This window comes from Ischnura elegans, chromosome 2, assembly GCF_921293095.1.
Source record: "Ischnura elegans chromosome 2, ioIscEleg1.1, whole genome shotgun sequence".
In the NCBI taxonomy this organism is placed as follows: domain Eukaryota; kingdom Metazoa; phylum Arthropoda; class Insecta; order Odonata; family Coenagrionidae; genus Ischnura; species Ischnura elegans.
In genome coordinates, this window is record NC_060247.1 from 16,565,843 (window position 1) to 16,587,207 (window position 21,365).

Here is a 21,365-nt window from a genome sequence, read left to right on the forward strand (position 1 = left end):
CCAGAGTGCGGGTTCAACAACTACATTTTGTTATGCTTCTTGATATGTCTTTTTATTTATAATGGACGTAATAAGTGGAATATCAACTTAAACGCCAAGAGGAAGTTTCAATCGATAGCCAACGGAGTTCTTGTTTTTTAAACTTTTATTTGCATTTTCTGCGTATTTTCGAAAGAAATCAGATGATTTGAGAAGTTTTATTAGCATATTATTAAAATTAAGTCAATTTAAATGAATTCCGTGGAAAAAAAGGTTTTAGTACGTATATTCCACTCTTTAGGAACGTAACCCCTAAATAGTATGGAAGTCCATGGTACGACTTTCGTACATTCGACTTTCTTACAAGTTTTCGGGAACGCATTGTGTACGAAAGTCGGGGACCGCCGCCTGTATTAGTAAAATTGGGCTAATTGGTGGGATAATAATTAATGACTCTCAAAACTGTGAGCCGGTAATCAGCAGAGAATGCTTTCGATGTGAATGAAATAGTGATCAAGGCTGTACCCAGAATAACATTTTTGGGGGAGCCATTTTAAGAGGGGATACATTTGGGGGGGGGGGGGAGGGGGGGGGGTTCAATTGGAGTGGTAAATCTAAGGCCATATCTCCCAAACATTTCAGGGGGTTTTAATCCCTAAGGAGTCCCCTCCCCACTCACTAAAACCATGGAAATAATACTTAAAAACATTTTATAATTACCACATGCTATTGAATACATATGAGTGCATATTTATGCTGAAATCGATAGTAAAATAATTTAGCACCAAACCAAACAAACTTTAAACCAAATCAAAGGCTGAGTAGTCAAGTGAGAACCAAGCCAATGACTGACATTAGTGACCAAACAAGTAATCAAGAACTGCCGCCTTATTCACTCACTAATTAGCATTCAACTAATTCTACGGCCTGAATTATTCAGGTAATAACCAAGATAGTACCAGTAATTAAATTAACACAGCCTTAATTGCTAGTTATGACTTTTAATTGGATAGATGAGTCCATTGAAAAAACATATTTAAACAAAATTTTAAGAAATTATTATTAAACCATCAACAAATTAGTCTGAGTTGCTTCAACGATTGTAAAACTCAAATAAAATTTGGAGTTAAATAATATTAAAGAGAAATTATGGATGATAAATATTCCACACATTATGAAACAGATAAAAATTATTTATCTCAGATACACTTTGAAATAAAATCAAGCTTTAGGACCAACTAAGACTTAAGACTCACTAGACCAATTTCATATGCACTCTTTTATGAACAAACTTATACAGTAATTCACATTAATAACACCGATCAGATTTGGAGGAACATTTCAATGGTAGTCTGTACAACTGGATTCAGCCACTATGGTTATTATTCTAAAGGTCTAGCTGATAAAAACAAGATATACATCCATTTCAAAAATACTGACTTCATCTCAACTGAAAATAATTCTGTTACAAGACTTGACACATTTTCCGCCGGGAATGATTAAATAAGTGTGAGTGTAGGGAAGCAATGTGGTCAAATGATTGTTTTACGTCCCCTCACTATAGGTACATAGCTACTCTCAAAAAGTTTCAGCAAAGCAAAGCAACATTCACAAAATAATTGGTCCCAACAAAAAGGTAGAAAAAGTCGAAAGGGCACCCCACAACGCTTTCCCAACAGACAACAGTTTGGTTTTCACTGTTGAAGTTTTCTCCAATGTTGAAAAACCAGGATGGGAGGAACGACATGCTAAACAACCAACCTCTCTAACGAGGACTTCCGGGTTCTCATCCCCCAGCCTTCCAGGTGCAAGCTCACCCGAGAACCACACCCGGTCCCCCACTCGGAGGGAGAGGGAGAAGTTGGACCACCTGCCATTGTCCTCTGCGGGCAGCAGCACCACTTCGCCTCCCGAGGCAACGCCCCAGACCCCCCTTCCAGACCCCACCCGCACCCACACCTCCACCACTTCCTGCGCCAGGGACTCGAGATGACAGCCCGAGTTGTAGAGCCCGGGTCCCCTCGCCACCCCCTTGAATGGTGCCCTCGTGGGCTCCCCAATGACACAGGTAAGGTGTGCAGCTAACCTCACTGGCAGGAGGGAGAGGATTGTGGCCGCTGGGTTTGAGCGAGACCTGGACAGCTTCACAGTAGAGACATACCTAAGGATGAACAATACTCTCACTAAACAGATTCCACACAATTTTTCATTACATTGTTACACTGGTATCACATATCCCACAATAGAAATAACCATGATGGCAGGGTGATGATATCTTCCCACATAAAACACTTAATGATGTAAAAAAGAACATTGACATGGACCAAAAAGGCATGACTTCTCTATGCCTTTGTAATGTGAGCTCCATTTGTGCTGACTTCCAAACTTAACTGGGGATTATTATCTACATAAGAATGAAGGGCAATGAGAAACTCATTTAACCTAAAAGATGTGAAATACAGTAGCCTCTTGTTATTACGAAGTTGATATGAACAAAAAATTGGAGGTTTGTAATGAAGAAATTATGAAAATTATAGAGATGTGCGAATAGTATCCGCGAATACTCGAATACCTCGAATATTAGAAAGTATTCGATATTCGAGGTTTCGAATAGTTATGCGAAAAGTACCGCCTCGAATACCTCGAATACTTTGAATTTCACGTCATACACTGTCGCACGCACGTCGTTGGTAGTTGACTCGGAAAAATGTAGAGAACTGTAGTCATTTAGTGCTCGCAGCGCCGTTTTACGCAAGTTGACGAATTACATCAAATTCGTGGATTTTAGCGGTGAAAAGAGTTCGACGAGGGGAACCGAAAATGGTCGGGTGAAAAAATCCTAAAATCCCCGATTACCCCCACCAGGAGAACCTCAGTGCCGTGGGATAGTAACCTTAGGGCATTTCCCACGATCCGCTATCCCCCTCCATTCAGCCCTTGCCTCACCCACTCCGAAGCTTTCCTCTTCTCCGAAATCAAACAAAATGTCCCAGATCGCGCAGGGATCGCATTACGAAGACCCCTGCTTCGAAAAAAATATCGAGTTACGAGAAAAATAAAAACGTGTTTCACGCCCTCCCCCCTTTTCTCACCCACTGACCTTTTTCTGGCTACCTGCTTCGAAGTTCCCCATTTCTGGAGGTCAACAGCTGTGTGAGTACCGTGGGATACTTACATTAGCGCATTTCCCAAGATTTGGTATCCCTCTCCATTCAGCACTAGCCCCCCTCTGAGGCTTTCCTCTTCTTCGAAATAAAAAAAAGGTCACAGATCGCGCAGGGATCATATTACGAAGACCTTAGCTTCGAAAAAATACCAAGTTACACGAGAACAATAGAAACGTGTTTCGGGCCCTCCCTTTTCTCCCCCACTGACCTTTTTTTTCCTACCAGCTTCGAAGTTCCCCATTTCTGTGGAGGTCAACCGCTGCATGAGTCATCTATTAGCACAAAAGGTGTCTAAGAATGACTTTCGTCAATTGATGTTACATCTTTATTGAATTGAAGTATTAGTAATGTGCGCGTAATTTCAAAAAGAATAAGACCAAACACGACGAATTTCTGAGTTTATTTAAGCATTTTACGCAAAGAAATAAATGTCAAAATACGACTAAGACTTAGCATTCTGGCGAAACTCGATATGAGCAGCAGAGCTTCTCGGAAGTTGATGCGGTATTTTTTTCCGAAAACATATATCAAGTTACAATTTATGAGTGGTGCTGTAAATCTTTATTGTTACAGTCCCAGACAAAGGGATATTTTCTCAGAATATTTGGTTTCTCCCTGATAGCAATTCCAATTCATCTTCTTATCTCGTGAGAACTCCCAAAGATGGACTGAAAATAATTGAAGAAAATCCAGTGGAAAAGAGCTTGTATTTTGCAAAATGCCTCAGATTGTCAGCTAGCACTTGGCAGCAGGAGTGAGGGTAAAGCGATGTTAGTTGAATTAATTATATGCCCAATTGTTTCCATAAAATTAAAATATTCATTAATCAGCTAAATTCCTGTTCGAATCATTTAAAGGAAATCAAAATTACTCCCCAAAATCTTGTGTTGCCTGCTGCATTGGCAACCGAGTCAAACATACCAGCATTCATCATTTAGTATTCGAGGTATTCGAAATTCGAGGTATTCGAATATTCGAGCAATGATTTAATATTCGAATTCGATATTCGAATTCGAGAAATCTGCTATTCGACCCATCTCTAGAAAATTATAATTATTGCTACCATGGATTTGTACGTGCATGCTTTGTCTAAAACAACTGTTTTCACCGGTGCAGTGATTGGTTGCGAGATGGAACCCATGGGCCAAAAATAGTCTGCTATCAGAAATTTTCCTTTCTAATGGGTATATTGTTAATATAATTGAGGCAATCGTGTAAAGCGTGAACAATTTTGCGTTAATCGACACCGGTACCTGATCCTGCCTTCATCTGACCTCTTGTTTTCACCAGGTAGCTCGCTCTTTCCCCACCCCTACTGTTATGTGCTAGCAGACAACCACAGGCGCTCTACAATATCCTCACGCTTCTCCCCCACAGATGCTTTTCTGCTTCTTCAATTATTTTCAGTCCATCTTTTAAAGTTCTCATTAACTTCTTCGGAAGGGCCATGCTCCGAAGACGAATCTAAATGAAATTAATAAAAATGAAATCTGGCTTCATTAAACCCTCAATGAAAACATTTGCTGGTTTGAAGTCAGCCCACACTGGAAAGTACGGAACCACTCATATGAGGTGAAGCTCGGAACTGACACTATCGCATATGGCTTATGCAGAACCCAATGCCGAGGGTGAAGGGCGTGACTATATGACTGCTACATGAAATGTTTTGTCCCCGGGAGGATGTAACTTATTCCACTCATTTCAAAGTAATCTTGCACCAGATAAGCAGATAAATACGAATGGCTAGTAGGGAGTAACAAAATATCCTGAGAATATATCCCTTCGTTGGTGACCTTGGCTAATGAGATTTATCTTACACTTCCTAAATTGTAATCTGGTATCCTGTTTTCGGAAAAAAATACTGCATCAACTTCTAAGGAACTCAGTTGTGAGGATATCGAGTTTTGCCAAAATTCTAAGTCTCCTCCCCATTTTGCTAACTACCATATAAGCTTGTGTAAGAGGCGCACCTTTTTTCCCGGAAATAAAAGCCGAAAATGGGGGTGCGCCTCTTACACAAACGTTTTATCTTCCCCCCCTCCCCTTTCCCTGTCGCAAGTCCAAGGGGAACTGAGTGCTTTGGATTTCAGCGTGAGCCAGTCATCTAAAAACCAAGGTCAAAAACAAGCGGGAGGCACGGGATTTTCTCCCTTAAGTGACATATTTATAACATTCTTGTTTGCCTTTTTTTACTCGTAAGTACACTCGTAAGCATCGCGCCGTCGCGTCGATACCTCGGAGGTGAACATGGAAAAGGTCGCGCGGCGTTTGTTTTATTAGCCCTTCGGTGAGCGCCTTAATAGGCATCCCGCAGCACTTAAAACTGCAAATAGCAATCGCACATCTAAATTGCAGAAAATTTTATATTTGAAGGATGTCTGGTTAATAGTCAACAACTGTCTTGCCGAGTAATTTCCATTACGCCCTTGGCGTGATTTTTTAAAAGGAATCTTCTGACGCTATTATAAGAGTTATTGCAATTGACAATTATATTGTTGATAAAACCTGCGGCGCAAAAATTAAAATTAGTGTACATTTTTGGACTAAATGGCGGATATAGATATCAGAAATGCTTATAATTGAAGAGCGATTCCAAATTCTTTAATCCGGTAAATTAAACGCGAAACCTACAGCACAGAAACTGAACTTTGCCGCATTTTGCTGTGAGCTTTCCCACCTTCAGGTTTCCCATTTGCTTCCACTTAGCATCGCTGAACGTGAATATTTACTCCTTATTGTTCCACGCTTTCATTCCATCGATTTGGTTACATTTAATCCTCACGGTGCTTACGGGACTGGTGGTAGGATTAAGAAAATGTCTGGAAATGATAATATTATTTGGCAGCAATCCGGCACGAAGGACCAAAACATGTGCCCGCGGGGTCGTGTGCCCCTAGTTATGATAAATGAAAGGCGAGGACAACTTAAAGTGAATGTGGGTTTATTTCCCGCACGACTTCCACGAAAGGACACGATCATCTTCGTCCACACGCTCCCGGCTTTCAACACCGATAGTAAAAACCCAACCCACACCGAAAGCGAAAGGGCTTAAAGAAGAAAGGATTACTGACCCTCGCGTAACGGTTTTGCTAGGGAGCCCTCACTATGAAGGCTATGAATGAATTCCCCTTGGTGGAGACCGCAGGAGGAAAGGGTCGACCGAAGAGGCCAGACTTGGGAATCCCCATAATCCTTGAGAACGGCGACACTCGCCACAGGAGTCGACAAGGGGGAGGTAAACAACCCAAGACTGTTTACAAAACGTCCACTCCCAGAGATAGACAAAAGACCCCTGGTGATTCATATCATAGAGACTACTTTTTAAGCAAAAGTGTGGGGTGCAAATGAAGGAAAGCAATTGGCCTTGCAGCAGGTGCAGGTGCCGGGATTTCCAACTCCTCCTCCTTTTTCTACTTCTTTGGCATTTTACGAATTTTAGCTGAGAATATCAGTGCATACGCTACCGTCGGTCAGTGCTGTTGTAAAGATGAATACGGGAAAAAAGTTGCGCTCTTTCACGGCTGCAGAAAAACTGAAAGTGATTCAAGACGCTGAGCAAGTAGGGAATCGCGCAGCCGGCCGAAAGTTTGATGTGTCGGAATCATGTATAAGAAGATGGAGGAATGATAAGGACGCATTGCTCCACACAAATAGGGGAAGAAGATCCTTCAGAGGAAAATCTGCCAGCTACCCCATCCTGGAAGAAAGGCTGGCGCATTATATCAGGGATACACGGCAATTTGGCTATGCAGTGTCGACGGAAATGTGTGTTTTTAAGGCGCTTGAAATAGCCAGAGAGATGAAGATCAGCAATGATCAGTTTATGGCAAGTGAGGGATGGGTTCGTGGGTTTTATCGACGGAACGGCTTTTCCATTAGAAGAAGGACAACAATTTCGCAGCGCCTTCCCGAAATGTATGAAGAGAAATTGATTAACTTTCAACGATATGTAATTGGCTTGAGAAAAAAGAATTCGTACTTGTTGGGCCAAATCGGTAACGCTGATCAGGTACCAGTTTACTACGAAATGCCAATTGAATGTACAATCAATGAGAAAGGAGCAAAATCCGTAATGATGACTACAGGAGGGGGAGAAAAACAGCGGTGCACGGTCATGCATTGTGCAGCATTGGCAGATGCGAAGAAACTTCCTCCGTTTGTAATTTTTAAAAGGAAAAACCTCCCGAAAGAAAAACTACCTCCAGGCATTATTGTTCGGGCTCAAGAGAAGGGTTGGATGGACAATAGTTTGGTGTTAGATTGGATTAGGTGTGTGTGGGAACGTCGCCCAGGGGCTCTGCTCAACCTTCACAATATGCTTGTCCTGGACAGTTTTCGCGGGCATTTAACAGATGGAGTGAAAAAATATCTCACCAGTCGTAAAACTGACCAAGTTATTATTCCTGGGGGGATGACTTCAGTTTTGCAGCCTCTAGACGTGTGTATAAATTGCCCCTTCAAGGCTAACATGAAGAGGAATTATACAGAGTGGATGGCAGGAACGGTGCATGAAACAACACCAACAGGACGAATGAAAAAACCAAGTCTAACACAAATATGCCAGTGGATCATTAGTTCTTGGAAGTTGATTCCTGAAGACTTGGTGATAAAAAGTTTCAAGAAGTGCTGCATTACGAATAATTTGGATGGGAGCGAAGACTGTATGACTTGGGATACCAATGACGAGGAAAATTCCGCTGGAGAGGGCGATGATACCAGCGACATAGAATGAAGGTCAGTGAAAACGATATTAATATTCATTGATGAAACCTATGATTCATAACTCAATTTATATTTTGTCTTCTGAACCATATACTATTTCTTTTGCCACAGGGTGACTTCAAAATGGATGTGACCTGACATGCTCCATACCGCGAAACCGGCCTTATTAGTAATCAGCCATTTTTATGTAAATTATTTGGTTTTAATACGTTTCAAAATGTATTTCGTAAAAAAAAACAAATAAATGCTTTTACTGCTATTGACAGTCATGATTTTCATCTTGAATTTATTTTTTCAGATTTTCATGTGATTTAATCCTTAATCGATCGTTTTTACGTGGTTGACGCTAGGAAATTTTGCATTTCAAATGTTGGCATTTCCATTCGCCATCGCTTTCGGCAAAGAGTAGTTTCTATAAATTGAATTCGGTGAAAAAGATCGTCCTCGTAATGACTACCACTGGTCCATTAGGAAAGTGAAGGGAAAACGGCATTCAAAATTAGCGATTGGTGTGACTGCTCGGCAATTATGAATTGCAGCATAGCCAGACTTTCTTCATTTCAATAAATATCGATTTCTCACCCATTGCATAGTGTGATAAAAAGTCCTAGGAGAAAAAGGTTAATAGTACAAGTGAATACGTACTTATCTTCGCGCGCCATACGTGCGGTGTAAATTTAGCTGAAAATTCGCGCTCATAAATTTTTAGTTCAAAATGCTGCTTAAATTTTCAGTATTGCAAGGGGACAGTTCGATAATCGTCAACAGTCCAGACATACCTCTGCAACTCTTCGCGGTGGGGAAAGAAGAATTCCGCATTTTTTTTTTATCAGCAGGGTCATTCCATGTCAGTTCACCCAGGCATGGCACCCACCGACTCGGATTTTGATGAAATTTTTGTCACTAGCTACTATCACCTATCTAATGACCCATGTAAAATATTTCTTCTCTCACTCTCATAGTTTGCAAGATATGAGGAGTCAAAGTTTGAGATGTTTGCTCAGAAGTGGCGCTAATGGGAGTCAAATTCCAGAGTGCAGGGCACAGGGTAAAAATTCATAACTCAGAAACCACATAACATATTTGAATGAAATTTTGACCCCTTGTCTATCCAAGTACATAGCTTCCATAGTAATGTCTTTTATTCCCCTTGCATTGTTATGTTGGCCAAAATGATGTCAACAGTTGTTAATTAACCGATTTTTTTAGCTCAAAAACATTACTTCATATTTTCAGAATTATCACCAAAAGGCAGAGCAGTTAACTCATCCAATTTTTTTTTAAATTGAAGGTTAATATGTGCTCCAATATACTGTGAAATAAAAATGGTGGTGTTTTGACTGCCACTATGAGTATTTCAGGTTTTACTTTTTTTTCTGCCCCTGTGAGAGGGATTTTGGACACGTACTGTAAGATAATAAGTATAAGTGTATCCATACCTTCATGAGGATATATTTGAAATATTGGTCAGTAAATCTAAGACCAAACATGTAGTCTAGTGAATGTGGCTCTTGTTCATACAATTTTTTTTAATAGCAATACTTGGCTTGTGGCAGCTGAGGGTAAAAAAATCCAAATGGCTCAGAAATGTGAAATGATGCTTTTTTCCTGGAATTTACCCATTTTTCAAGTGTTTAGTTTATGGAAAAATTGGTATCAAAATACATTAGACTCTTACTGTGCATTAGAGGATAAATGGAAATACTAATTTAAATAAAATTAGAAGCAGGTGAAGCAGGTGGGCAGAAAAAGGTCAGTGGGCGGGAAAGGGGGAGGGGTGAAAATCATTTCTATTATTCCCGCATAACTTAATACAGTGGAACCTCGATCTGTCGTTTTTCAGGGGGATGGATGAAAAAAACGATGAATACGGGAAAACGATCGAGGCGGGAATGTTTGACCAGGTTGCCTATGTCCCAGGATCCGCTGGATTTTTGCGAATTATGATATTCATTAATGGATTCAAACGAGATTTCAGCTGATTACAGGAATATTATTACTTTATCGAAACACTTAGGTCATATTGTTGATTCGACTTATCTCTCTTTCTAATATCCTAAAGGAGCAAGCCGCCTTGCTAAAAAATGTTTGCACTCCACTCGGAATTTTCACTGCTTTTTCAAATGCCATTTCAAGTACACGTATTTACGAGAGAAATGTGCGTGTTATGCCTCAAACAACTGATTTTGCCGTCGCAGTGATTGGTTATGAGATGGATCAAGAAGGCCAAAAATAATTTATTATTTGAAATTTTCCTTTCTAGCAATTAAATTTTTAATATGATTGAGGCAATGTGGCGTTAATCGTCAGCGGCACGCCCACCTGATCCTCGGCTTCATCCCACTTCTTGTTTTCACCAGGGATCTCGCTCTACCCCCACCCCTGCCGTTATGTGCTACCGACAATACCGCGAGGCGTTCTGCAAAATTCACGTATTTCTAGACCGGATTCTTTTCTTCATCATCAATTATTTTCAGTCCATCTTTTAAAGTTCTCACTTATGTCTTCGGAAAGGCCATGGTCCGAAGACGAATAAGAATAAAACTAATAAAAATGAAACCGGACTCCATTGAACCCACACGGAAAACACTCGCTAGTTTTAAGTCAATCCACCCCGGAAAGTACGGAACCACTCGTACGAGGTGAAGTTCGGCACTAATGCTATCGCGTACGGCGTAGGCAGAGCTTACTGCAGAGGGTGAAGCATGACCATATGACTGCGCAATGAAATTTTTTATCCTATAGAGAAGGCAACTTTCCCACTCATTTCTAATAATAAGCAGTGTAGCTCTAGATGAGCAGATGAATTCAGATTGCTAGTAGGGAGAAACAAAATATCCTAAGAAGATATCGCTTCGTTAGCACCTCAGACAAGTGAGACTTGTAGCATAACTCGTAAATTGTAACCAGACGCCCTGTTTTCGAAAAAAATCCGCATCAACTGCCGTGAAGCTCACTATAAGCTGCGAGGATATCGATATTCGCCAGAAATCACCATCGTATTATTCCAACTATTTCCTTGCTTAAAATGGTTAAATAACGTTAGAAATACGTCGTGTTTGGTATCATTCTTTTTTGAATTACGTGCACATCACTAATATCCCAATCTAATACACCCATGTCTCGTATAGCGCAATTTCGATTAGCGCAATTTCGATATAGCGCAAATTCGTTCCTCGGGGAAACATTGCAACGCAGTGTAGCCTAATCAAAAATTTTAAACGCTCTCGAGATAAAACGTGAACTTGCGCTAAGTACACAAGTAATTTCTATCAATTTACGCATATTAATATTATTTCTTGCCTCAAATATTCTTTTTTGTTTGTATATTAATCGAAATTCATTGCTGTGCAATTGCCAAAAGTATTACTCGTCATTGGGTCCAGATAGCCGGCCTACCGAAGATTTATCTCGTCTCCTTAACAGAATGATAATAAATAATTTAGATCGTTAATTAAGCGTGGGGCTAGTGGAAATGAGTTTTTTTTCAGCAATACGGTTTGAGACGTATTTTTGCCGTCGTAGGTTACTGGGCGATTGACTTCCAGGTAGAGGGTCTACGCTAAAGCCTTCAAGGTCATCGGTATTCACGGGGGAGAAATGGAGCGGTGGCCGAGTTGCGCATGAATAGCATCAATACATAAAAGGGTCCGCTATAGAGTCTTAAACACAATGGCTTCGTTCCCTCCCCGCAGTCATAGGCCTTCTGCGTCTCAGGAATACAGTTCAGCAGAAGAAGGTGATTTAGATAGAGCCATACAGAGTAAAAACCAAGAGAATATGGCAAAAAATAGGAATGCGTGTAGAAAAATCAAGAATTTATCAAGAAAAACCATAAACCTAGAAGAGGACTTGAGAGAGGTCAATTGCTTTGAAAATGGAGAGCGTCAAAGCGATATTGCGTGGACGTTTAAACTCACGATGCCTTATTTTGAATAAAGACGAAGCTAAAATATCAGTGACCTCAGCCGCACCAACTTCAACCAAGCGGTCTGCACATACGGAAAGTTCATGGTGAATCATTACAAAAAGACGAGAGTGGTAATCGCTCCGAAACATTTAGTGAAAGCGGTTGGTTCCAGAATTTAAACGGCAAGCAGGTATTTTCAGTGCGGCGATATCAGGTGAATCTGCAAGTGTTGATAGCGCAGCCACCACAACATTTTCTGATGAACTCCAAGCTGTTATTGAAAGTGGCTCCTTTTCCCCTCAACTAGATCTAGTGTTGACGAGACGATATTCTTTTGGAAAAGAATGCATTCTCGTTCATTCATTTTCAGGGAAGGAAAACCTGGGTCAGGTTTCAAGGCATTTAAAGACTGTTTCACGTAGCTGCTAATGACTCGGAGGACTTCAAATTAAAATGATTTATCATTCATAAACTCCGCTAGCTATGAAATGGCATTTAAAGTAGCATTTTCCTGTCATTTCGATGAGCTACAAAAGGGCCTGGGTGACACAACAGTTGTTTTTAGACTAGTTTTAAAAATCGTCAACTGCCGGCAACGCATTACGATCCCCTGAGATAGCAGATGTTAGCCCACCCGCACGACAGGATGGAATTTCGAAAACACGTAAGAATTTTTTTTAACGTGAATAAAAGTCTTTGAATGCGTGAATACTATCTTTAAAGATGTTTTAAACTATAAATATTTATAGAAATAATGTTTTCTAAGGCTTTTTATGGGAATATAGATGTTTTAGAGGAAATTCAATACCAAAGACCTATGCTACCAGGAACGCATCCCTATCTTCCCTATGTTAAAACGCTCTCGTATAATGCAAATTCGTATAGCGCAAAGACCCCAAGGAACGCATCCATTGCGCTATACGAGACATGGGTGTATAAGTATAATACCAATTGCCGAAATTCATTTTTACACACCTTTTGGGCTAATCGGTGATTCATGCAGGTTTTGACCTCCAGAGGTGGGGATCTTTGAAGCGAGTCAGCGATCGAGAAAGGGGGAGGCGTAAAAAAGGTTTCTTTTGTTCTCGAGTAACTTGATATTTTCTTTCGAAGTTAAGGTCGTCGTAATACGATCCCTGCTCGAGCTGGGACCTTTTTTTTTTATTTCGGAGAAGAAGAAAGCTTCAACCGGGGGGAGGCGAGTGCTGAATGGAGAGGTATACCGGATCTTGGGAAATGCGCTAATGTAACTATCCCACGGCACTCTGCTTCTCCCTATCGCATTTCAATCTCCTGGGGTAGATTCAAACTATGTGTCTGTTGTTATTAAGGCTGTTTTACACGGAATTGCGCAGTCTGACGTACGTGTGAAGGCGCAATCAAAATTGCATCGTGTAAAGCGGTGAATTGCTAGAACACATGCAAGAATGCGTGGATGCGAGACGGCAAAATAGCCCCTGTTCTAATTTCGTTCATGCATTCGCGCAATTCCACGCCATTTTAGAAAATAATGCAGCTCTAACCTGCGCAATTCCGTGTACCGTGTAAAACGGCCTTTAGCCATAAATAACACATTGTAAACAACTTCGTCTCATTTTTATCAAACGATGAATGCGGGAAAATTATTCGACTGGACCACGATCTTCAAACGATCAATGCGGGAAAACGATACTTCGGGGAACGATAGATGCGGGAAAAAAATACATTGTCTTTATGGAACTTAATTTGGGACCAGGAGCGGCGAACGATGAATGCGGGAAAACGATGAATGTGGGAACGATAAATCGGGGTTCCACTGTATTTTCTTTCCATGCTAATGATATATGGTCTCCGTAACATGAAAACTGTACTAGCTATGATTTGGGGTATCTGGGGCCTTTTGTTTGGTTTCAGAGAGAAGGAAAGCCTCAGAGGGAGGGGGGAAGCAAAGGCTGATGGGAGTTTTGTCAAAGGATGGATGCGGGAAAATAATACGTCGGGACTGAGATATTCAAACGATCAATGTAGGGAAAACAATACTTCGGAGAACAATAGATGCGGGAAAAAATTACATTGCCCTTATGGAACATTATTTGGGACTAGGAACGAAGAACAATGCATGCGGGAAAAAGACCAATGTGGGAACGATAGATCAAGGTTCCAATGTAATAAAAACTTCGTTAAAACACGATTTGTAATAAAGAGAGTTGAATACAAGCTATTAGGTGAATTCTCCTGATGATTCAATACTTAACTACAAGAAAAGAGACTAGAATTCTTACCCATCCCAGGCCACAGTGGTGCCCACCAGGTGTCTGCATACTAACGACGCGGCTGCTTTCGAAGTCCTCTCCCATGCCGGGTAGTGGCATTCTTGGTTGTATGTTTCCCACGTGAGCGGTTCCCCATGACCAACACCAGACGAGAGGCCATCCTCATCATGTGGCGTTGGAGCCTTCATGGGGCCCGATGCCGCCGGGAGGAAGGGTCCAACAGAAGATGGGGCCGGTTCCACTAGGTATGTGGAGGTGAGTGAGACAACAGCCAGCGCCACACACAGCACCTGCACCACCACCACGCAGCGTGACACAATGTTCCAGAGGCGAGTGTGCTGCTGGCCCTGCCGACTGTGCAATGGCAGCAACAGCCAAAAGGGGAGAGCGACAATGGCGAGGATGGCAGATGGCCCCATCAACCAGTTGGATGCCCCTTCGGCAGCGCTATGGACCTGTTGAGCGAGCGTCACAACGGGGAGGAAGAGGAGCGAGAGGCCAAGAAGAGGCACACAGATGAGCAGGCCTATGGTGGCTAGGGCTGCCCTGAGGAGGCCTTGGGACGTTGCCCCAAGCGCTGCCAGCATCGCCACCTGCCACCAAGCTAACGCCATGCACAGGGGTACCACACGCTCCACTGAGCACACCAGAACTTCAGCGGCATTCAGTTGTCGAGGATTGGCCCTGAAGAAAGGAAAGAAAATGACAAGGAGGGTGAGTATACAGCAAAGCAATATGTTTCAGATTTCAACAAGTGAATACATACATAATTTTGTTTCTAATACAACACGTAAAAGATGAATAATGAATTCATACTTCAACTTTTTACTCTACTATCACATTTGGGAATAAAACACACACATCCCATTCACACAACTCGCATATCCTAATTATCGGTGTAAGATTGTATGCAATAGACGAAGGAAAATTCTGGGGCAGTGGCATAGTGAAATCACTGAATTGCTCCAACGTCCACGATGGTGGGAGGCTTTAGAACTCCACTGTGGTTGAAGCACGTGAAACGATATGACACAGAATTGAGCTGCAGGGTGCTTTACCATCCAAGTAAAGTAAATTTCTCAATCTTGCTTTATTCACCTTGAAAACCTTTCCTGTAGTAATGATAAACAACTTTTATTATTTACCATCAAATACCATAGCTTTCACCACGTGATTTTCAATCTGCATATTTCTAATTGAAATTGTTGTTTTTCTCATACATTCTGCTCTAGGCCTCACCACTTTCTTTAATTACGATCTGAAATTAAAAGAATGCTAAATTTGTTGCCTAAGGATTAGGTATTTTTAAAGAACTCCATAATTTTCCTGAGTGCCTAGTCTATACAATTCTTGGACTGCAATAATTTAAGTCGATATAAATTGACAGTTATATGCAGTAATTTTGCCTCAAAGAGCATATATTCCCCTTCAGACAAATGAAATGATTAATAGTAGCAGACATAACTTGGTGGAAATCCATAATCGCAGGAATAGAAGGATCAACAGCTTTGCTATTTCCATATAGTAATTTATTGAGACTGATGGTTTTGTTACAAAGTAACCATGGTTTCGTTACAGAGTAACATTATCAAGGTGCGGACGTCGGCTCTGGCAGACGCGAGGGAAGGGAAGTGACCGCTGAGGTAGCAATTGTCCGATGCATTCAGGCCCGGCCTGAGACCCAGCTTAGAGAGTCCTCAGGGCCACTCCTCGGCAATAAAGCCCAACCCTCCCACTCATTTATGATCATCCTCACCGTAGGAATCAATTTATATAGTCAATAGTTTTTCCAATGATATATTTTTTGCATACTACAATTTTTTTATACTTTGAAATGAATTCTTTTTTTTTCTGTGCGTAAGCAATTTTTAGACTTGAAAATAATGGACTTCTGGACTTGTAGCCTTATTACCCTGTATTTACTAACTTTGTTGTCATAAACGCTAGAAACCCATTTAAAATTCCACAATGCTGAAAAAATGTTAGTAGTTATTTTAGAAGAGTAAATTATTGAAAATTAAATACAATCCTTGGTTAAAGAAAGCACTGGTAATGCAATAAGTTGACCCTACATTCGTGCTATGATAGGGTTAGAGGGTGTAGTCCAGCAGCTGGTTAAGGGACGGACACCTGGATGAGCTGTGTCCCAAATCTGAGGGATGAAAATACCCAGGCAACTCACTCCCAAAAAAGAGCTCCATACAGAGATAATTGAAATATTCTTATACTACTTGTATCACAAAAACATTTTCCTATTTTAGGTGCTGGCAGGAGAGGGTTAAGTTTCCTCCACACCCTCCACTCTGTAGGTTTCAAAGCTTGGAGTGGAACAGTTAAGACCGTTGCAGTTCTACTAGCTACTTATCATGCAAATATCCATGAAAATTTACCTGTAAATGCAAAATACAGTAGACCCTCGTTGTTACGAAGCTCACTGGACCGAAAAACCGTAGGTTCGTAATATCGAAGTTCCTATGAGCGTTTCTTTTAGGAATCGTAAAAAAAAGTATATTATTGATGCGATTAAAATACATGCAAATAAAAAACCGAGAAAATTCATTTCAGTTTCTCAATAGAAGGATGCAGCATGACACAATCGAGGGTTGATCACTTCACCAATGCAGTAAGTACTCGATATACAAACTAGATGCGTTCCAAGACCTTGTTCGTTAGTTGATAAGCCTATGGTCCGGCCGCCGAAAGTTGTCTGATGACAAGCAGAATGGTCTAGTTCAGGGAAGGGAGCAAGGTTGCCAGGTAAGAAAGTGAAACACCAAGGTCACTTGTAAACAAAAGGTTCCGTGAAGAAAGGAGCTGGAACGGATGAAGAGCGAAGGAAGAGTCCTTTGTTTTGGTATTTCAGGCTTATTTCCCTGCTCAATATGCATGTGACGATGATGTTTGGGGGAAAGCGATTGGCTGCTAACCGTGCTGGTGCAGGGTTTTCCGTCCCTCCTTTTGTGCGGTCATCGGACAACCCCCCCGGCCGGACTATGCAAGGAATTGAGGAGTATGGTTATCCTGCAGAATGCAACACTGCATCACAATCATGCGCACACTCATGATTTTGACGAACTGATTTAGCTGGACATGCGACGCAGCCGGAGTCGAAAAAAAATCGCTCTCCGCGGTAAGGAAGGGCGAGCAAAAACGCTGAACGGTTCCAAAATTCACACTGGATTCAATGATATTTTTTTAAGATCATGCCCAAAGTGCGAGTTCCTCCACGCTACACCGCGTCGCTTCGGCCAAATCGAAAGGCATCAATTTCGAAATTTGAAATTTTTGAATGTCCGTATCTTTGAAAGTTCATAAATCAAATGTGCATAGGAAGAGGACTACCTGTACGTCCAATTTACGAGCGGTTATGAGTGGGTAACCATGACTCCACAGGAAGAAGAAAGAACCATAATTGACGCTCTTGAGCACAGTACACGAGAAAAACTCAAACGTGGCACGATTATTAAAACTTAGCATATTGAATATCCACCTAAATGCCATTTCTTAGGCGTGGAACTTCGTATTAAAGTTCATTTTGTAACGGCCAGGACCTGGACTGAGGTTTGTATTTTCGTAATAACGTTTCTTTTACAATAGATTGGATAGGCCTTTTCGTTGGGGCCAACTATTTGCTTCGTAATACCGAGAACTTCATGATAACATTTTTCATATTAACGAGAGTCTACTCTACTACCATTTTCCCTCAATAATTTGTTTTCAAGGGACACTTATTATGTTTTGGGGCCAAGCACACACTTCCTTGGGGGGAGTTTTGGTAATTGGAGACGTTCATTAAGGGAGGTTTTCTTGTGTGCATTGTCCATTAAATGGGTTTCAGACCAGGCCAACTACCTCAAAATACGGAGGGTTCCTTAAAATTTTGCTGTATGGAGGTTAATAGGACAGAGGCTTTACTGTAATTGGCACATTAATTATAAATGGCACTTGGTTTCTAAGTGTTAACCTAAGAGCTTCAACAAAATTTTTCTCACATATTCACAGGAAATTCACCCATCCATTCCTGCTGGATCTGCGATTCAGTAAAATAACACATACAAGTTGAAAAAAAATAAATACATTGTTCCACTTAAAGGGAAAACATTCTACGGAGAAAATGTCTCATGGCTAGGAAATGCAAATGCTAATTGTTGTTGGAAATTTAATAATTGTTTTGCAGACATGTATTAATTACAAAAAGGAGACATTAAGTATTTTCCAACTACAACTGCCACTTAGATTTTCTAGTCTGAGGAAATGTTCACTTAGGCAACAAGAAGCTCCATTAGAATTATTCCATAATTTTTTTAGTTTCAATCTATTTTTATTTTGATAAAAACTCAAACAAAGAGAAACTAGTGGATATTTTGTAAGCATAATTGTCACCTGTGAATTCCATTGGAGGAAGTTCTGTTGGATGACCGACTAGATAATGACATGGCTCTCCTAGCATCACGAATAGCAATGAATAGCAGGAAAACAGGCACAGCTAAGGAGAGCATGGTCCGGGATGCCAGGCAAAACCTCAAGGCAGCGGCAGCCATCCGGCCCAAAGGTTCAGAAGGGTGGCGCACATCCAGCAGCCTCCAACTGAGAACCACTCCATCCCGCTCATACGGATACCGTGAGACAACATGCAGAGCCACACAGATCAATGAGAGAGGGTCTGATGCAAGCGACGTTGGCGACGGTGATGAAGTTGAAAGGAAAGGTGAGCGAGGTGGGGCGAGTAACATAATCACCATCATACTCAAGGAAAGTACCTACAAAAAATAAGAGAAGATATATTTTAAAATAACTGCATTAGAATTAAATACACACTATAACTATATGAATATCGAAATTATGAACTAAAAGGATTCAGGTATTTTACAGGAGCCTCCTACTTTTGAGTCCACAACATAAAATTGAGAAATAACAAAAATACATCCTTTTGGAATGGTATGATATCAATGAAGAATAAATGTTCATTATTACAAATCTAGATTATGATAAAACACTACGGACTACACGCTGCCGCAGAATAATTATCCCCAAATATTTAGGACGATACCACAAGTTAAAGTAGTTTAGCCATAATCAGGTACATAACCCAAAATTCAAAGAAACAAAGTACTGTCAAATTTCCAGGAGTATGAGGAAGACAAAACGACCTTAAGGTTTGCTAATGACTAGGTTGAACCATCATCAGATATAACAAAGATTAAATATGGGCTTGAATAATACATTGATGTTTTTTCACTGATAATCATTTCAGTCTCCCCAAAATTCCAAGGACCATAAAAAGATGTACTAGAAAATTAATGCACTCACCGTGACTTCAGAATGAAAGAGTGGCCAAAAAGACTGCCAATTGCCAATAATACTTTCAGCACTTGGACTGTTGTCCGTTGCCCCAGCTGACCCACTGGATCCACTGATCACGCACGATGCAGTGGCCACGTGGACCAACAAAGCAGCAAAAAACTGAACCCACGGGTGAAGATCTCCCCTGGCATGACGACCTTCAGCTTCTGAAGGATCTAATTCAGGTACATGAGCCACAAGCAGCCTCGACCATATCCTCAGTTCCCGTCTCTCAGACAGCTGCCAACAAACACGGCAAGATGCCGACACCATGACGGCAAGAGCTCCGTAATGCAACACAGGCATGAGCGGATGCATCACTGCTAAGAGCAAAGGCCACAGAGATTGGAAAAGCTCTGCTCCTGAGTGAGTGGGTGTGTATGCAAGGATAATCAAAAAGAATGGAAGGATCCTGAAAAGAGAGGCCGCCAGGAGTTAAAACCAAAACATATGTATGTATTAATTCACAATGACCACCTCACCAGCCATAGTGATTGGTCCAAGAATGACTAAATCCCTGTGAATTTCTGATGCAACAGGTGATTGGGACAGGTATGATATCTTGGAGCAGGCTATTCCTTGCCTACCGTGGCATAGGATATCTTGGCATGAGCCACCTTCGCCTGAAAGTGAGGGTGCTGTTATTACATTTTCTTTTTGGCAAAATACGGTAGTTTGAACAGTCCAGCCGGCGAGAGTTGTCCGATGACAGTGCAAAAAGAGGGGCGGTGAACTCTGTGCCAGCATGGTTTGCAGCCAATCACTGTCCCTCAAACGTGCTTCACACCCTCGCCTATTCATAAATCGTTATCACATATATATGAAGCACTGAAAAAAGCCTGAACCACCAAAACAAGCCCTTTCTTCAAATCACCGATGCAAGGGATTCTTCCGTTGACCCTTCACCCCTGTTATCCCTCTCGGCTCCTTTCTCCACAAAGCCTTTTGTTTACATATGATGTGGGCATTTCCCTTTCTGACCACGCAACCTTGACGCCAACCCCAATCTATACTCTTCTGTCCGTCATTGGACAACTCTCAGCAGCCGCACTGTAGGCTTGGCTCATAACACAAGATAAAAATATGTTCAAATAATTTAACCGTGTATAAAGTAATAATTAATGAGAAAATATCTTTAACTAAACTTGTAAAAGAAATAGTAATGGGTGGAGGAATTTTTAAAGCATGCATTCGAATTCAAGTGTCTTCCTTTAGCCATCTGCTACTATATTATAGGTGCACAAAAACATGTAATTTTTTGACTAGTAACAGAAATGGTTATGGGTGAAAAAGTTTCAAGGTACGCGATCATACACAGAAGCATGCATTCAGATTTGAGAGTCTTGCTTTTTTCACCAGGTAGATAAGAGAAATCAATCTCCCTCTTGCTTACTTTGCTTCAAAATACAGTGGAACCTCGATCTGTCGTTTTTCAGGGGGATGGATGAAAAAAACGATCAATGCGGGGATGTTTTTCCGGGTTGCCTATGTCCCAGGATCCGCTGGATTTTTTGCGAATTATGACATTCATTAATGGATTCAAATATGATTTCAGCTGATTACAGGAATATTATTACTTTATCGAAACACTTAGGTCATATTGTTGATTCGACTTATATCTCTTTCTAAAATCCTAAAGGAACAAGCCACCTTGCTAAAAAATGTTTGCACTCCACTCGGAATTTTCATGGCTATTATGCATTTCTGTCTGATGTAAAAATTCTTATCCATCAAATGCTGTTTCAAGTACACGTATTTACGAGAGAAATGTGCGTGTTATGCCTCAAACAACTGATTTCGCCGTCGCACTGATTGGTTATAGGATGTATCAAGAAGGCCAAAAATAGTTTATTATTTGAAACGTTCCTTTCTAGCAATTAAACTGTTAATATGATTGAGGCAATGTGGCGTTAATCGTCAGCGGCACGCCCACCTGATCCTCGGCTTCATCCCACTTCTTATTTTCACCAGGGATCTCGCTCTACCCCCACC

The 21,365-nt window shown here is 41.1% G+C and overlaps 1 protein-coding gene across 4 annotated transcripts in view; it reads right to left on the reverse strand.

Annotated features, from left to right (window-relative positions):
• Positions 1-964: 964 nt before the first annotated feature.
• Positions 965-21,365, reverse strand: part of LOC124153434 (wolframin) — a 28,620-nt gene continuing 8,219 nt past the window's right edge. For all 4 annotated transcript variants that reach the window (XM_046526582.1, XM_046526581.1, XM_046526583.1 and 1 more), the window contains exons 8-11: positions 19,341-19,785; positions 18,414-18,790; positions 14,040-14,714; positions 965-2,140 (exon numbers count right to left, since the gene is read on the reverse strand). In XM_046526582.1, coding sequence (XP_046382538.1) covers positions 1,588-2,140; positions 14,040-14,714; positions 18,414-18,790; positions 19,341-19,785 — 2,050 coding nt within the window. In that variant the 3' untranslated portion in view covers positions 965-1,587. The remainder of the gene's footprint in view (positions 2,141-14,039; positions 14,715-18,413; positions 18,791-19,340; positions 19,786-21,365) is intronic.